The 17144-nt window shown below is 40.5% G+C and overlaps 1 protein-coding gene across 1 annotated transcript in view; it reads left to right on the forward strand.

The window, feature by feature from the left end:
• LOC117512201 (copine-9-like) overlaps positions 1-17144 on the forward strand; it is a 524667-nt gene that overhangs the window by 402543 nt on the left and 104980 nt on the right. Inside the window, exons 13-14 of the mRNA XM_034172192.1 lie at positions 3593-3646; positions 3820-3881. Of these exons, the coding sequence (XP_034028083.1) occupies positions 3593-3646; positions 3820-3881 (116 nt within the window). The remainder of the gene's footprint in view (positions 1-3592; positions 3647-3819; positions 3882-17144) is intronic.

Raw genomic sequence — 17144 nt, forward strand, 5'->3', positions numbered from 1 at the left:
GTGTCTAACTCAATTTTGTATTTACATGGTAAATAATCTGATCATAAAGTAAGGGATGGGCCCCACAAAGGGGTTGTATTTATAGTCTTAATTAGTATAGGGCAAAACATCAAATGAACCAAGCAGAGTGTCATATGTTACAATTGTGCCAGGTGCCAGTGTACCACATTGCTATGGAGATGGGGAACTCTTTTTTTCTGGCAAGAAAACAATATGTGCAACGTATCAGCATAAGTGGGAGCAGCAATCATCCACCATAGTTCCCTGAGGTGAAGCACTTGAATGCCTTCTGCAACACTTCATCCTGATCCTCCTTCACACACCTAATCTCCTCCAACTGTTCCAGGTCTGGCAATGCTGGGGAGAAAATCACCAGCATAGTAGCAATATGGTACAAACCAGAGTTATTAAAGTGCAGCACATCTCAAATGGCATTGTGGCAATCCACACACTGAAGCTGGTTTGTTGATGATGACACACTCTATGTTCTGCAGCTTGGCTTCAGCCAGGAAGCTGATGCTGGTATGGTCGTCTTTTCACCTGATGCAGTGGATAATCCTCAGGAAGTGTTGATAGAATGGCTCAAGGGTCTTCAGGTGGTGGCAGTAGGTAGCCTAGGTCTCAGATTCATACAACAAGATTGGCATGACAACAGCTTCGTAGACAAGGATTTTTGTCTTGTGTTGAATATCTCTGTTGTTGAAAACATGTGTGCAACATCTGCCAAAGGCAGTTTCTGCACACTTGAGTCTGTGTTGGATGTCATCATCGATGTTGGCAATTGATAACACATGGCTGCCCGGATATTGAAAGTGGGTCACATTCTCCAGGACCTGTCCGTACAGTTTCACAGCACAAAGCATTGGATTGGCCATGTTGGATCTGTGTCTTCTTCAGGTTGATGTGAAGACCAAAAGCTTAATGGCACAATATGTGTTCCCCAGCTGTGCATAGCGATGATGCCATGGACAGGTGCAGCTTGGACTGCAGCTTATCACTGTGTGCACTGAGACGTGGTTGGGGTGATCCAGTTTGTTTTTATTTTTCTCCATGTCATCATCATTTGCAGACACGTGTGCAGCACCATGCCTTGCACATGGGTGAGTGGAGTACATGTGACAATATGTGTTCCCCAGGTTTGCATTGTGCTGGCTCGGTGGTCAGCTGGGATGTGGAATGGCACCCACTGCAGGACCTCAGCACTGGCCATGGCCGGTGGGCAGTCCCCTCCCTGCGTGATTTTGAAAGTCATCCAGCCCATGACGTGATTACATGTCAACCACGGTCCCCTGACGAATGCATAACTGTAATGCATGTGTGTGCATGTGTCCATGTCAGTCAATACATGATTGACACATGACACCCACATTCCCATTGCAGCAATGCATTAACATAGATGGACTCATGGCTCCAGCCTGTGCGGCAATTGAGCTGACCACACTGATTTTTTCTATGAGGCTGTCAGTCAGGCTGTGACATGATGGATGGACCGTGCGGACGCTCGCGTCCAGTCAGCTGGTGCACTGGAACTGTGACACGCAGGTGGGCTGGGTTGTTATTGTCATCTCTGTTGTGGTGGTGTTGGTTTGCAATATGCCATGGTTTTCCACAGCTGTCAGCTGTGCCATTATGGACATGACAGCCATCCAGCTGTGCACATTTTGCTGACTGCAATTGCACTGCACTGCACCCACCATCCGCAGCCTCAACTGCACCTCGACCTATAGGTTTGTGGTGTGTGTGTTGTGCGGGGGGTGACACCACACACTGGCATGCCATTTGTGTTGCGGGGGGAGCACACCACACAGTTTCATGCCATTTGTGTTGGGTGTGACACACCGCACGCTCGCATGCCATTTGTGGTGGTGGGGGGGCACACGCACACTCGCATGCCATTTGTGTTGCCCGGTAACACACTCATGGGGCACATAGAAAATGTGGGGCCATTTACACAGCGAACTCAAAAGTGGTTGCCTTATCTCTTTTTTCGTGCAGGCAGTGCGAATGGCCCTGCCTTTTGTAAATGCCCCGCGAGTGGTGTTGGATGTTCATGCATGGCACCTGGACTCCAGCTGACTCTGGTCGAGAGTGGGTTGAATGGGCACTCGCACAGCATTTGCCAACTTTCGGCCGCTGGTGTGAAGGCTGCCTCGATCACGGCATTCGGCCACGGTTCGACATGGCAGATGATTTTGTGCAGCTCCTCGGCCGCGGCACGATATGTCCACCCTGTGTATGACATGTCATGCAAATGCTGCAAACATGATCAGATGGCAATGCGACCTCATCTTGCTCACCATTCGAATGCGTTTCCGGCACGAGCGGCACGCGAATATAGGGTGCATGCACCCTGCTCAAATGGATGTGGTAACTGCTGTACGAAGCTTTCGACTGCGGCTCCAATTTCCACAAGTGCCATTCGAATCCTCCTTCGTGCTCCATTCTGCCTCAATTGTGTTAAATGTGAAGGGGCCATAAAGTATGATATGCTGCTGTTGTCAGTACACTGGAAATCCAGGAGATAAGTGGTGGTGATTTTCTTCTTGGCTCTCAGTGAGCTTAGATTGACAAGCTTTTCGGTTCTGTACAAGATGTCAATTAATGGTGGCACTTTGTCCTTAATCAGGTGGAGGATTGTTGCCAGGAGGATGATGAAGAGTTTTGGGATGATGATGTAGGTCTGCTTTACTCCTGATTGAACATTGAAGGCTTCAGTTTTTGTGCCATTTACCAAAACTTCAGCAGACATGTCATTGTGGAGAAGTCTCAGGATCTTGATTAATTTCTCTGGACAGTGTTTTGTTCTTCCACAGAAGTGGGTGTGGCACGCTGTGGAATTAAAGTGTATCTGAATAATGCACCCAGTAAATAAGAAATGCTCTGGACTTGACTTTAGACCAGTTTTCTGCTGGTCTTTGACAGAATTGCTTTCTACTGCCGCAGGATATCACTGTAATTAATGCATGGGCTCTGTGCCTGATGATATATCATGGCTGCATAAATTATTACATTTAGAGTTGTACACAACAGTGGTGATGAGGATGAAAAAGACAACTGCATCAACTGTACACTGCCAGTGACTCTTATAAACCTAGAATTTTGGGAGATTTTCCAACACATCACAGACCAGACATTTTATGAATAGTTGGGACAGGGCAAATCATGCCCCCCCCCCCCCCCCCCCCCCCACACACACACACACACACACATTTTATCACTTTCATATTTGGTCATACTACACTGACTCCTGACAATAACTTTCCATTGTCTTCTGTTTGTTTTGTTTTGATTTTTTTTCCATAGTGTTGGACATTTTTACTTGTGTACACACATTTGTCTCATTTGTGTTTATTCCTGCACATATTTTAAATTATGTACTTAAGATAAAATGGTGCCAATAAATGTGACCAGGACTGTATTGAACACAGCATTAGTTTTTATTCATGAGATGTCTGTGTTATTTGGAATCTGTTGTATTATTCATGCATATTATTAAACATCTTCTCAAGGCATGAAGTGGTTTTATAACTTCCCTCCTGATCTTTAGCTTATAGTTTGTTTGTTTTGTTTTGTTTTTTTCTATCACTGGCAGGTTTTAAATCCGAAGAAAAAAGGCAAAAAGAAGAAGTACATTAACTCTGGAACTGTGAGCACACTGTCTCCTCCTATATCTGACAGTCACTTCTTTTTTTATTAGAGATTTATGTTATTTTTCAAAGTATCTTCCATTCTCCATTTCTTTATTACTCGTGTGTGTGTCTGTGTGTGTGTGTGTGTGTTTGTGCATGTGTGCGTTGTGTGCATGGGTATGTTCTCCAGGTAACTCTGCTGTCCTTCAAAGTGGAGTCAGAGTACACCTTTTTGGATTTCATCCGAGGAGGGTGAGTGGAATAATAATAATGACTCTGCCCGCAGTGAGACATCTTTTTTGGTTATTTGTAATTTAATTATCTGGAAATATAAATTTGATAAGTTTTGATCGATTGCTCTAAATTACAATTATTAAGTGTTTGAATTTAATCAATGTTTAATTTCTTGGTTAAATTATTTTATGCCTGCATTCAATATGATAAACATGGTCCTGTCTTCCAAACGGAGCAATTAATCAGAAAGTTAATATTTCTGTGAACCATTCTGCTAATTGCATATGAGTGTGAGACAGTAAAGTACTGAATGATAATTCATCTCATGGTGTTTAAACCCTCAAGCAACCAAGTGGGGTCATGACCCCACTAGGCATATATTTTTGTGCACCATTTTTCTTTCTTTCTTTATTTTTTTTTTTTATTTCTTTAATCGTAAAATTTCAGTGAAAAACAGTTACTGAGGAAGGATATATACATACATACATACATATACACATACACATATATTATGTCATATATCATATAAAATAATTATTATAATCATATCAATAATTATTATATTATTATCAATAATGAATATATAAATAGCCTAAAAAAAATATATATATATATATATATATACATACATACACACACATATATACATGTAACAGGGTCAATTATGCAGCAACAATGTTTGTATGCAAAAATATGTTGTACATTAGTTATTGGTATAATTACACAAAATCTGTGTAAGCTTGATTTTATTTTTATTCATTTATTTTAGTTAATACCTGACAGGTTGGGCCTCCAGGTCAGTATGTGGAACTTCAATATGCACCTGTGCCCTTACGTTCACATTTTAATGTGACACCGCCCTCTATAAGTAGCGTTTTCGCGCCTTTCCTCTCCCCTTTTGTTACTGATGTCCAGTGATGCCGGCGTTACTCTAATCTGACCACTTTTTTTAGTAACGAGTAATCTAACGCGTTAATCTTTCCAAATCAGTAATCAGATTAAAGTTACTTCTCCATGTCACTGTGCGTTACTATTATTTTTCATTGTGGGTCGATAGCAGCATTAAACTTGGTCTGTGGGCAGGAGGTCGGGGTTCGACTGAACTGCCCACTTTAAGTGAGCTGTGAGCTTTTCATCCGCGTTTTTTTGCAGCTGCTCGACTCGTCCTCACCTCTTAAAGCGCGGTAATCAGCACACCTGCACTGAGCTTTACAAAGACATTTTTATACTTTTTTTCCTCCTTTATTTAGAATTCTGAGCTGAGCCGCTCCGTATTGTCTCGTTAAAAACAGCTGATCCTCCGCGACGCGTCAACAACTAACACTATTTTCCACTCAAATGCACCTAAACTCTCTTTCTGAGGACCACATGATGTGAAAACGCAGTAAAACTTTCTTACCTGTAAATCTGGTCATGTTTTCTGCATAAATAAATGTAATCCATTCTTTGTGCTCAAACGCCAAAGCAGGGGCGAATCCAGATGGAATGGGGGCGTGGGGCAAGGATGTGCCCCCCTCACAACACCCCTAGATTAAAGGTCCAGTTTTGAAGCCGTTTTTTACTACAACTACTAATATTGCTTAAAATAATAATAATTTCGACAAGTAAAATGTTTACAGAGAATTTAAATGTTAGAAAAATGTTAGAATTTAATAGTTACATTTATAAAAAAATGTAGGTTCGAAATTGCAAGTTTTACTGTTACAGTGCTGTCAACAGTTAAATATGAGGTCAAGAAAGAGGTCTTTATTTTACTTTTTATAAAACAAGTATTTATTTTCATTGAAGTCAAGAAAGGGTGACTATAAAGTGAATTTTGGCAAAACAGGTATCATTGTCATGTTGAGGTGGCAGAGGGTTGTTGTCGACAGCTGGGAAAAGTAACTAAAAAAGTAACTAGTAATCTAACTTAGTTACTTTTACAATTGAGTAATCAGTAAAGTAACTAAGTTACTTTTTCAAGGAGTAATCAGTAATTGGATTACTTTTTCAAAGTAACTGTGGCAACACTGCTGATGTCCGAGGAAGAGGTAAGTCATCTTGCACTCGGGAGGGAATTTCTGTTTTAGCCTTGGTTAATTGCATTTTTTTTAAGTTTATCGGCTAGTTTAGGTTTGTTATAAAGTATCTACGATATGCTGAAACATATCTGTGTCATTTAATTTGTGTAGGGGCATGTCGTGTTGAAGCCACTGACCGGAGGATTTTTATTTTTTATTTCATTGTTTGTCAGGTATGTTATATCCCGTTTAAATGATTTAATGTATTATTTGTGGCTGGCCCTTTTGTTACCGATGTCCGAGGGAGAGGGGCATGTCGTGTTGAAGCCACTGACTGGAGGATTTTTATTTTTTATTTAATTGTTTGTCAGAAATTAAATGGAGACGACCTCCAAAGACACCCACGTCTGAGACTCTCCTTCTTCAAACACAACGCAGAGTCAGTCACTACCGGTTACATACACACATACATATGAGGTCTGTTAGAAAAGTATCCAACCTTTTTATTTTTTTCAAAAACCTGATGGATTTGAATCACGTGTGCTTGCATGAGCCAACCTTGAACCTTCGTGCGCATGCGTGATTTTTGTTCACGCCTGTCGGTTGCGTCATTTGCTTGTAAGCAGCCTTTGTGTGAGGATGGGTGGAGTCTCTCGTCGTTTTTTCTTTGCAAGGAAATGGCGGAACGACTGGAGCAGCGCGACTGTCTGCTGCTGATGTCCACCTCTTCCGCAATTTCTCGGATAGTCACACGACAGTCCCACATCATCACAGCGTTCACTTTGGAATGATCTGGTCATTTCAGCATGTTGATGGCTGCCCGGAGTGTGGCTCGCTCTCCACCGTTGTGCAGACGTCTTTAAACTGGTTGTACCGCTCCTTAATCTGTGTGATGCCCATAGCATCGTCACCGAAAGCCATTTCCACCTGGCTGTCGCCCAGTTTCTGGCAAAATTTGATGCGGTCACGCTGCTCCAGTCGTTCCGCCATTTCCTTGCAAAGAAAAAACGACAAGAGACTCCACCCATCCTCACACAAAGGCTGCTTACAAGCAAATGACGCAACCAACAGGCGTGAAAAAAATCATGCATACGCACGAAGGTTCAAGGTTGGCTCATGCAAGCACACGTGATTCAAATCCATCAGGTTTTTGAAAATAATAAAAAGGTCAGATACTTTTCTAACAGACCTCGTATATACAACTGATGTGAGGTTATGAGAGGAAAGTTATTAATATTGACCAGATGCCAGTGGGTTCTGTGAGGGGGATAGAGGTGAGTGTGCTGTCAAGAGTGATGTGGATTTGAATATTTTTTTCTTCCTTTCCCCTTCTCCTTTCCCCCTTCCCCCTCCCTTTTTTTCCTTTTTCTTTTCCTTTCCCTTCCCCTCTCTTTTCCTTCCCTTTCCCTTTCCTTTCTCCTTCTCCCTCCTTCCTTTTCTTTCTTCTTCCCTCCTGCCCGAAAGGAAACTAAAACAATACCAAGTCAGTTAATGTTGAGTGGGAGGGTTGGGATTCTGCTGAGTCATTGTAGGGAGATGAAGAATATTGCATTGTGATGAAATCTGTGAGAAGATTTCTCCAATAATTGATGTTTATACGGTTTCATGTTTTCCAGTTCATGAGGGTAGTTTTCTTGGCGATGGTTAGAGCTATGAGGACCAGTTTGAAATCTATAGATTTTTTGGTAATTATTGAAGTGTCCCCTAGCAAGCAGAGTGTGGGAGATAATGGGATGTGGCAGTCCAGCAAGGATGACAGTGCCTGTGTAACCTGTTCCCAGAAGTGTCTGATGGGGGTGCAGTGCCATGTCGCATGAATGTATGTGTCTGTGCAGTTCTCTGTGCAGTGCATGCAAATTTCTGATGTGAGTCCCATTTTTGATAACCTTTCCCCTGTGTAATGTGTTCTATGCAGTGTTTTGTATTGTATCAATTGTAAATTTGCATTATTAGTCATAAAATAAATATTTTTACAGATTTGATTCCAGAAGTTGGCATCTGGAGTAATTGACAAGTCATTTTCCCATTTGGATGTCGGCAGAGATATTTCTTGAAGAGGTTTTAAAATAATTTTGTATATTTTGGAGAGTAATTTTTTGGATGAAGATAGATTAATTAATTGTGATCTTGCAGGTGGGAGTTGTAGATTTGATGATGAGAAATGTATTTTTGTTTGTAGAATTGATTTTAATTGCAGGTATTTCAGGAACTGATTGCTCCCGATGCCAAACCTCTGGATCAGGAGTGGAAATTGTACTAGTTCATTGGAATTGAAGATATGGTTAATGTGAGTGATACCCTTTTCAGCCCACGTGTTAAAGTTAAGTGATTTTTTATTATTTACAAAGTCCGGGTTATTCCACAGTGGAGTGAAGTTAGATGGGACAAGAGTGGAGTTAGTGATTTGGTGGAATTTCCACCAGGCTGTCAGGGTGGAGACTATTGTGACCGCGTTGAAGCATGTATGGTGTTTAATGGACTTTGTAATAAAAGGGATATCTGATATGTTTATGTCTTTGCACAGAGTTTGTTCCAAGTCTAGCCAGATGATATCGGATTGGGTAGGGTGTGTCCATTTATATATGTATTGTAGTTGGTTTGCCAGGGAGTATAATTGAAAGTTTGGTGCTTCTAGACCTCCTTGAAATTTATTTTTTTGCACAGTGGTTAGTTTTATTCTTGGTGGTTTGTTTTTCCAATAGAAATGGGAAATGATTGAATCTAATTTTCTGAACCAGGTGGGTTTGGGATGGATTGGAATGATTGAAAATAAATAGTTTAATTTAGGTAATATGTTCATTTTTACGACTGCTATTCTGCCAATTATGGTAAGTGGTAAATTATGCCAGCGGAGTAAGTCATCTTCTGTTGTTGTCAGTAATGGTGTAAAGTTGAGAGCGCTCAGCTCTGACAGCCTGGAGGATATCTTCACTCCTAGATAAGTGATGTGATCTATGCATAAGGGAATGGGTGATTGCTGGGTTACCACATCCTGATAACTGTTAAGTGGGAGAATGGATGATTTGTTCCAGTTTATTGCATAATCAGAGATTTGGGAAAATGACTGAATTGTTGTAATTACTTCTTGTAGAGAGATTTGTGGATTTTGAATGAAAAGTAAAATATCATCTGCATATAGTGATATTTTATTACTTTGGGTTGTTTCAATATGCTGCTGCTAGGAGCTCAATAAAGATGGCAAATAATGATGGAGAGAGTGGACATCCCTGCCTGGTCCCCCTGTGCAATGTAAAACGTTGTGATGTTAGTGCATTAGTAGTGACTGTGGCTGATGGTGATGTGTAAAAAATCTTGATCCAATTCATAAATGAGTCCCCAAAGCCAAATCTTTGCAGTGTAGTGAGTACAACATTCCAGTTAACCCTATCAAATGCCTTTTCTGCATCTATGGTAACTATGAGTGTGTCCTTTTGTTGTACTGATGAATAATGCATTAGGTTGTATAATCTGCGGGTATTGCTGGATGATTGTCTTCCTTTGATAAAGCCGGTTTGGTCAGGGTGAATAATGTATGGTATGACTTTTTCAATTCTGAGGACTAGTGCTTTACTGATGATTTTGAGATCTACATTGACGAGTGAAATTGGGCGATAATTTGATGCCAGGGTGGGGTCTTTATTGGGTTTGGGGAGAAGTGATATAAGTGCTGTGTTCATGTGTGTTGGGAATTTGAGATTTTGTTTTATTTCATCTATTGTTCTCATAAATAATGGAGATAAGATGGACCAAAAGTGTTTGTAGAACTCAGCAGGGAAGCCATCAGGTCCTGGTGCTTTATTGCTGGGCATTAAGTTAAGAGCGGAGTGAAGTTATTTTTCTGAAATTGATCATTCTAATGCATTTGTTTATTCTATGTTAAGCTTTGGTAAATGCATGTTGTTGAGAAATTGATTTATTTCTTCTTGACTTGGGTTCAAATCAGAGGAGTACAAATTTGTGTAATAGTCTTGGAATATTTTATTTATTTCTTGTGGAGCACTGGTTGGCTCCCCTGCTGAGTTCATGATGGAAGTTATTGTTGTTTTTTCTTTATTTCTTTTCATTTGGTTTGCTAGGTATTTGCCAGATTTATTGCTGTGGTGGAATGATTCTTGTCTCAGTCTATGGATAAGGAATAGATTTTGTTTGTTAATTATTTCATTTAGCAAAAGTTTATTTTTTCTGAGTTCTCGGTGTATAATTTCGGTTGGTTTTGTTGCATTAACTGTCTCTAATTCTTTATTTTTTAATTTCTAACTGTGTTTGTTTTTCCTTTTCTACTTTCTTTTTATGGGCAGAGAATGATATTATTTTACCTCACAGAACGGCTTTCCAAGTTTCCCAGAGTATTGTTGGTGAAGACTTTGGGGAGTCATTTATTTCAAGGAAGGATGTCCACTCTCCCTTAAAGTAGCTGTCAAATTCTGAGTTCCTGAGAATTTTTCTAATTTTAATGGGAAAAAAGTTTCCTACCATGAATTTGTCAATCTATTTTTCCTGCATTTGTTCATAGAATTTTACAAGGATTCGTCGATCTGTGTGGCAAGTATACTCAACAAAAATATAAACGCAACACTTTTGGTTTTGCTCCCATTTTGTATGAGATGAACTCAAAGATCTAAAACTTTTTCCACATACACAATATCACCATTTCCCTCAAATATTGTTCACAAACCAGTCTAAATCTGTGATAGTGAGCACTTCTCCTTTGCTGAGATAATCCATCCCACCTCACAGGTGTGCCATACCAAGATGCTGATTAGACACCATGATTAGTGCACAGGTGTGCCTTAGACTGTCCACAATAAAAGGCCACTCTGAAAGGTGCAGTTTTGTTTTACTGGGGGGGGGATACCAGTCAGTATCTGGTGTGACCACCATTTGCCTCATGCAGTGTAACACATCTCCTTCGCATAGAGTTGATGAGGTTGTCAGTTGTGGCCTGTGGAATGTTGGTCGACTCCTCTTCAATGGCTGTGCGAAGTTGCTGGATATTGGCAGGAACTGGTACACGCTGTCGTATACGCCGGTCCAGAGCATCCCAAACATGCTCAATGGGTGACATGTCCGGTGAGTATGCCGGCCATGCAAGAACTGGAACATTTTCAGCTTCCAAGAATTGTGTACAGATCCTTGCAACATGGGGCCGTGCATTATCCTGCTGCAACATGAGGTGATGTTCTTGGATGTATGGCACAACAATGGGCTTGAGGATCTCGTCACGGTATCTCTGTGCATTCAAAATGCCATCAATAAAATGCACCTGTGTTCTTCATCCATAACAGACGCCTGCCCATACCATAACCCCACCGCCACCATGGGCCACTCGATCCACATCATTGACATCAGAAAACCGCTCACCCACACGACGCCACACACGCTGTCTGCCATCTGCCCTGGACAGTGTGAACCGGGATTCATCCGTGAAGAGAACACCTCTCCAACGTGCCAAACGCCAGCGAATGTGAGCATTTGCCCACTCAAGTCGGTTACAATGACGAACTGGAGTCAGGTCGAGACCCCGATGAGGACGACGAGCATGCAGATGAGCTTCCCTGAGACGGTTTCTGACAGTTTGTGCAGAAATTCTTTGGTTATGCAAACCAATTGTTTCAGCAGCTGTCCGAGTGGCTGGTCTCAGACGATCTTGGAGGTGAACATGTTGGATGTGGAGGTCCTGGGCTGGTGTGGTTACACGTGGTCTGCGGTTGTGAGGCTGGTTGGATGTACTGCCAAATTCTCTGAAACGCCTTTGGAGACGGCTTACGGTAGAGACATGAACATTCAATACACGAGCAACAGCTCTGGTTGACATTCCTGCTGTCAGCATGCCAATTGCACGCTCCCTCAAATCTTGTGACATCTGTGGCATTGTGCTGTGTGATAAAACTGCACCTTTCAGAGTGGCCTTTTATTGTGGGCAGTCTAAGGCACACCTGTGCACTAATCATGGTGTCTAATCAGCATCTTGATATGGCACACCTGTGAGGTGGGATGGATTATCTCAGCAAAGGAGAAGTGCTCACTATCACAGATTTAGACTGGTTTGTGAACAGTATTTGAGGGAAAAGGTGATATTGTGTATGTGGAAAAAGTTTTAGATCTTTGAGTTCATCTCATACAAAATGGGAGCAAAACCAAAAGTGTTGTGTTTATATAATCCAAACCTATGCGGGGGTCACTTATGATGCTGGGAAGATTTATGAGATTTTCAACATTACAGGGTCAGATAGTATTGTAATTTGCCTACTCTAATTATTATATTTTACGGTTTTGCAAGGATGCACGGCCAACAGACCTAGAATAGCAAGATTTACAGCTGCACAAGCACTGAGATTAATACTTGATGTCCAGAGTGAGGATGAAAAGGATGATGGACAAATATATTAGAGAGTGAAATAAATATCAATCAATCAATCAACTTTTTTCTTATATAGCGCCAAATCACAACAAACAGTTGCCCCAAGGCGCTCCACACTGTAAGGCAAGGCCATACAATAATTATGAAAAACCCCAACGGTCAAAACGACCCCCTATGAGCAAGCACTTGGCTACAGTGGGAAGGAAAAACTCCCTTTTAACAGGAAGAAACCTCCAGCAGAACCAGGCTCAGGGAGGGGCAGTCTTCTGCTGAGACTGGTTGGGGCTGAGGGAAAGAACCAGGAAAAAGACGATGCTGTGAAGGGGGGGCAGAGATCGATCACTAATGATTAAATGCAGAGTGATGCATACGGAGCAAAAAGAGAAAGAAACAGTGCATCATGGGAACCCCCCCACAGTCTACGTCTAAAGCAGCATAACCAAGGGATGGTCCAGGGTCACCTAATCCAGCCCTAACTATAAGCCTTAGCGAAAAGGAAAGTTTTAAGCCTAATCTTAAAAGTAGAGAGGGTATCTGTCTCCCTGATCCGAATTGGGAGCTGGTTCCACAGGAGAGGAGCCTGAAAGCTGAAGGCTCTGCCTCCCACTCTACTCCTACAAACCCTAGGAACTACAAGTAAGCCTGCAGTCTGAGAGCGAAGCGCTCTAATGGGGTAATATGGTACTACGAGGTCCCTAAGATAAGATGGGACCTGATTATTCAAAACCTTATAAGTAAGAAGAAGAATTTTAAATTCTATTCTAGAATTAACAGGAAGCCAATGAAGAGAGGCCAACACGGGTGAGATATGCTCTCTCCTGCTAGTCCCCGTCAGTACTCTAGCTGCAGCATTCTGAACCAACTGAAGGCTTTTTAGGGAACTTTTAGGACAACCTGATAATAATGAATTACAATAGTCCAGCCTAGAGGAAATAAATGCATGAATTAATTTTTCAGCATCACTCTGAGACAAGACCTTTCTGATTTTAGAGATATTGCGTAAATGCAAAAAGGCAGTCCTACATATTTGTTTAATATGCGCTTTGAATGACATATCCTGATCAAAAATGACTCCAAGATTTCTCACAGTATTACTAGAGATCAGGGAAATGCCATCCAGAGTAACGATCTGGTTAGACACCATGCTTCTAAGATTTGTGGGGCCAAGTACAATAACTTCAGTTTTATCTGAGTTTAAAAGCAGGAAATTAGAGGTCATCCATGTCTTTATGTCTGTAAGACAATCCTGCAGTTTAGCTAATTGGTGTGTATCCTCTGGCTTCATGGATAGATAAAGCTGGGTATCATCTGCGTAACAATGAAAATTTAAGCAATACCGTCTAATAATACTGCCTAAGGGAAGCATGTATAAAGTGAATAAAATTGGTCCTAGCACAGAACCTTGTGGAACTCCATAATTAACTTTAGTCTGTGAAGAAGATTCCCCATTTACATGAACAAACTGTAATCTATTAGACAAATATGATTCAAACCACCGCAGCGCAGTGCCTTTAATACCTATGACATGCTCAAATATGAAGAACCCTAAAACAATTATTTATATAAAAGTATTCCAATGTAAAGTCAGTGGGGTTATAAATAACCCCACTCGGTCATATTAGTCGCTGAAATAGCGTGGTCGCTTGAAGGTTAAATTAACACTGTTCATTTTTTTGTTTTTTAAATAGTGCTAATTTTCTGACACGTGCATTGTTACTACATATGAAAGTGTACAGTGTAATTTCAGAGGTGAGACGAAGTCACTGTCAAGTCATTCTCAAGTCATGCATCGGCAAGTCTCAAGTCAACTCTCAAGTCAGCTTGCAAGCAATTGGTGGTCATTATGACTTGAGACTTGACTTGAGACTTGCCAATTCATGACTTCAGAGTGACTTGCTGGTGACTTTGTCCCACCTCTATGTAATTTCAACAATATAGATATAATTTTAACCCTGTTCCAATTTAAAAGTATAACTGTTTGGACATTATGTATCAGAACACCACAGACAGAGGCCTCTGGTTCAGTTTGAACTCATAACGTTCTGGTTATGAGATGACAGCACTCCAATAGAATTGCCATACGGTAAACCCAAACAAGTTACCAGAACTCAAAAATACTGAGGTAATCAGTTGCCACAATATTTTTGAGTTCATAAAATTAAAGTCAGTTGTTCCCAGAACTTAAACGTTTGATTACATGCTACTTGTATGTCATGATTACAATTAAAATAAACTATTCATTAACCCTCTGGGGTCTGAGGGCATTTTTTGGACAGTTCACTCGCCTGGCATAAATGTTTTATTATTATTGTTAACAGCTCTCCCTGCATCCCACAATCAAGTTTTATGTTTCTTTTTTTCTGGACAACCTGTACTTTCAAAATATATATGCTATAGTTGTGTTTTATAAGCGTAATAAAGGTTTACAATCAGAAATAAGAAAGGAAAAAGTAAAGCAGAAATAATTTCCACACACATTTATTCAAAACACACAGCAAACTATAATAAACTAGTAACACATCACTCCTAAAAACAATCTTTGGTGTGTCACGTGAGGTGAATCTGCCCTACGATTGGATTTTTGAAAACCATGTGATAGTGAACCAATTTGGACACTCACATTACTCACGTCATCACACAGCTTCTATGAGGAGTACAAAGATGGGGGATGGAGTTAACTTTTCAGCAAAAAAAAAAAAAAAAAGGTTTCTATGTCATAGTTATTAATAATTTAGTAAAGCTTGGTCTCAGCCATTGTATATGACGAGTCGGCCCCAGAGGGTTAACTAAAAGTAAGTCCCTTCAGCTGCTCCCTTGCTTTTCACTCAGGGTCACCACAGAAGATCAGAGGTGGATCTGCATGTTGAGCTGACACAGGTTTTACACCAGATGCCCTTTCTGATGCAACTCCACATTGCATAGAGAAATGTGGCAGGGGTTGGGTTTGAACCAGAAACTTTCTGCACCAAAGCCAAATGCACTAACTACGTGGCTGCCACGCTACGTCAACTCAAATATTTCCATATACAACCCCTGGCAAAAATTATGGAATCACCGGCCTCGGAGGATGTTCATTCAGTTGTTTAATTTTGTAGAAAAAAAGCAGATCACAGACATGACACAAAACTAAAGTCATTTCAAATGGCAACTTTCTGCTTTCAGAAACACTATAAGAAATCAAGAAAAAAAGATTGTGGCAGTCAGTAACGGTTACTTTTTTAGACCAAGCAGAGGAAAAAAATATGGAATCACTCAATTCTGAGGAAAAAATTATGGAATCACCCTGTAAAGTTTCATCCCCAAAACTAACACCTGCATCATATCAGATCTGCTCGTTAGTCTGCATCTAAAAAGGAGTGAACACACCTTGGAGAGCTGTTGCACCAAGTGGACTGACATGAATCATGGCTCCAACATGAGAGATGTCAATTGAAACAAAGGAGAGGATTATCAAACTCTTAAAAGAGGGTAAATCATCACGCAATGTTGCAAAAGATGTTGGTTGTTCACAGTCAGCTGTGTCTAAACTCTGGACCAAATACAAACAACATGGGAAGGTTGTTAAAGGCAAACATACTGGTAGACCAAGGAAGACATCAAAGCGTCAAGACAGAAAACTTAAAGCAATATGTCTCAAAAATCAAAAAATGTACAACAAAACAAATGAGGAACGAAGAACGAATGGGAGGAAACTGGAGTCAACGTCTGTGACCGAACTGTAAGAAACCGCCTAAAGGAAATGGGATTTACATACAGAAAAGCTAAACGAAAGGCATCATTAACACCTAAACAGAAAAAAAACAAGGTTACAATGGGCTAAAGAAAAGCAATTGTGGACTGTGGATGACTGGATGAAAGTCATATTCAGTGATGAATGTCGAATCTGCATTGGGCAAGGTGATGATGCTGCAACTTTTGTTTGGTGCCTTTCCAATGAGATTTATAAAGATGACTGCCTGAAGAGAACATGTAAATTTCCACAGTCATTGATGATATGGGGCTGCATGTCAGGTAAAGGCACTGGGGAGATGGCTGTCATTACATCATCAATAAATGCACAAGTTTATGTTGATATTTTGGACAATTGAAAGGATGTTTGGGGATCTTGCCATAGAGCAAAAACTGCAAAAACATTCCTTGCATAAAGACACATAGGGTCAATGTCATGGCATAGGGTCAATGTCAATGAGCAGATCTGATTTGATGCAGGTGTTAATTTGGGGGATGAAAATTTACAGGGTGATTCCATAATTTTTTCCTCAGAATTGAGTGATTCCATATTTTTTTCCTCTGCTTGGTCTAAAAAGTAACCGTTACTGACTGCCACAATCTTTTTTTCTTGATTTCTTATAGTGTTTCTTAAAGCCAGAAAGTTGCCATTTGAAATGACTTTAGTTTTGTGTCATGTCTGTGATCTGCTTTTTTTCTACAAAATTAAACAACTGAATGAACATCCTCTGAGGCCGGTGATTCCATAATTTTTGCCAGGGGTTGTATAATTACTTAATTCTTTTAAGTTGTGCTTAAGTTATACTTTGAAGTTTTGCTTACTTAATATACAATTAGTTCAAGTCAATCAAAAACTCTGAGTTTAATTTACTCAAAAAGCAAGACCATGTGACACAAACTTTTCTTAAAACTTTAAGTTTACACTACTTAATATTTTTAATTCATTTGAACATCCAGGTTTAGAGTGCACTGAAAGCACGCAGCACATCCCACAAGAACTCCCTTTTCTCATTTCTATCTCAACTGAAGTACAGTGATAAAATTATGCCAAAATTATGCCTTTACTGTAGTAAGTTACACTTGTCGAGTGCTGAATCATCACTGATATTATCAACTCTGAGAAACAACTCCAAAAATGTGCATGTTTTGACACCAGGGACACAAGCTTCACCCCAGCATAAATCAGTGCAC

The sequence above is a fragment of the Thalassophryne amazonica genome, chromosome 6, assembly GCF_902500255.1.
Source record: "Thalassophryne amazonica chromosome 6, fThaAma1.1, whole genome shotgun sequence".
In the NCBI taxonomy this organism is placed as follows: Eukaryota; Metazoa; Chordata; class Actinopteri; order Batrachoidiformes; family Batrachoididae; genus Thalassophryne; species Thalassophryne amazonica.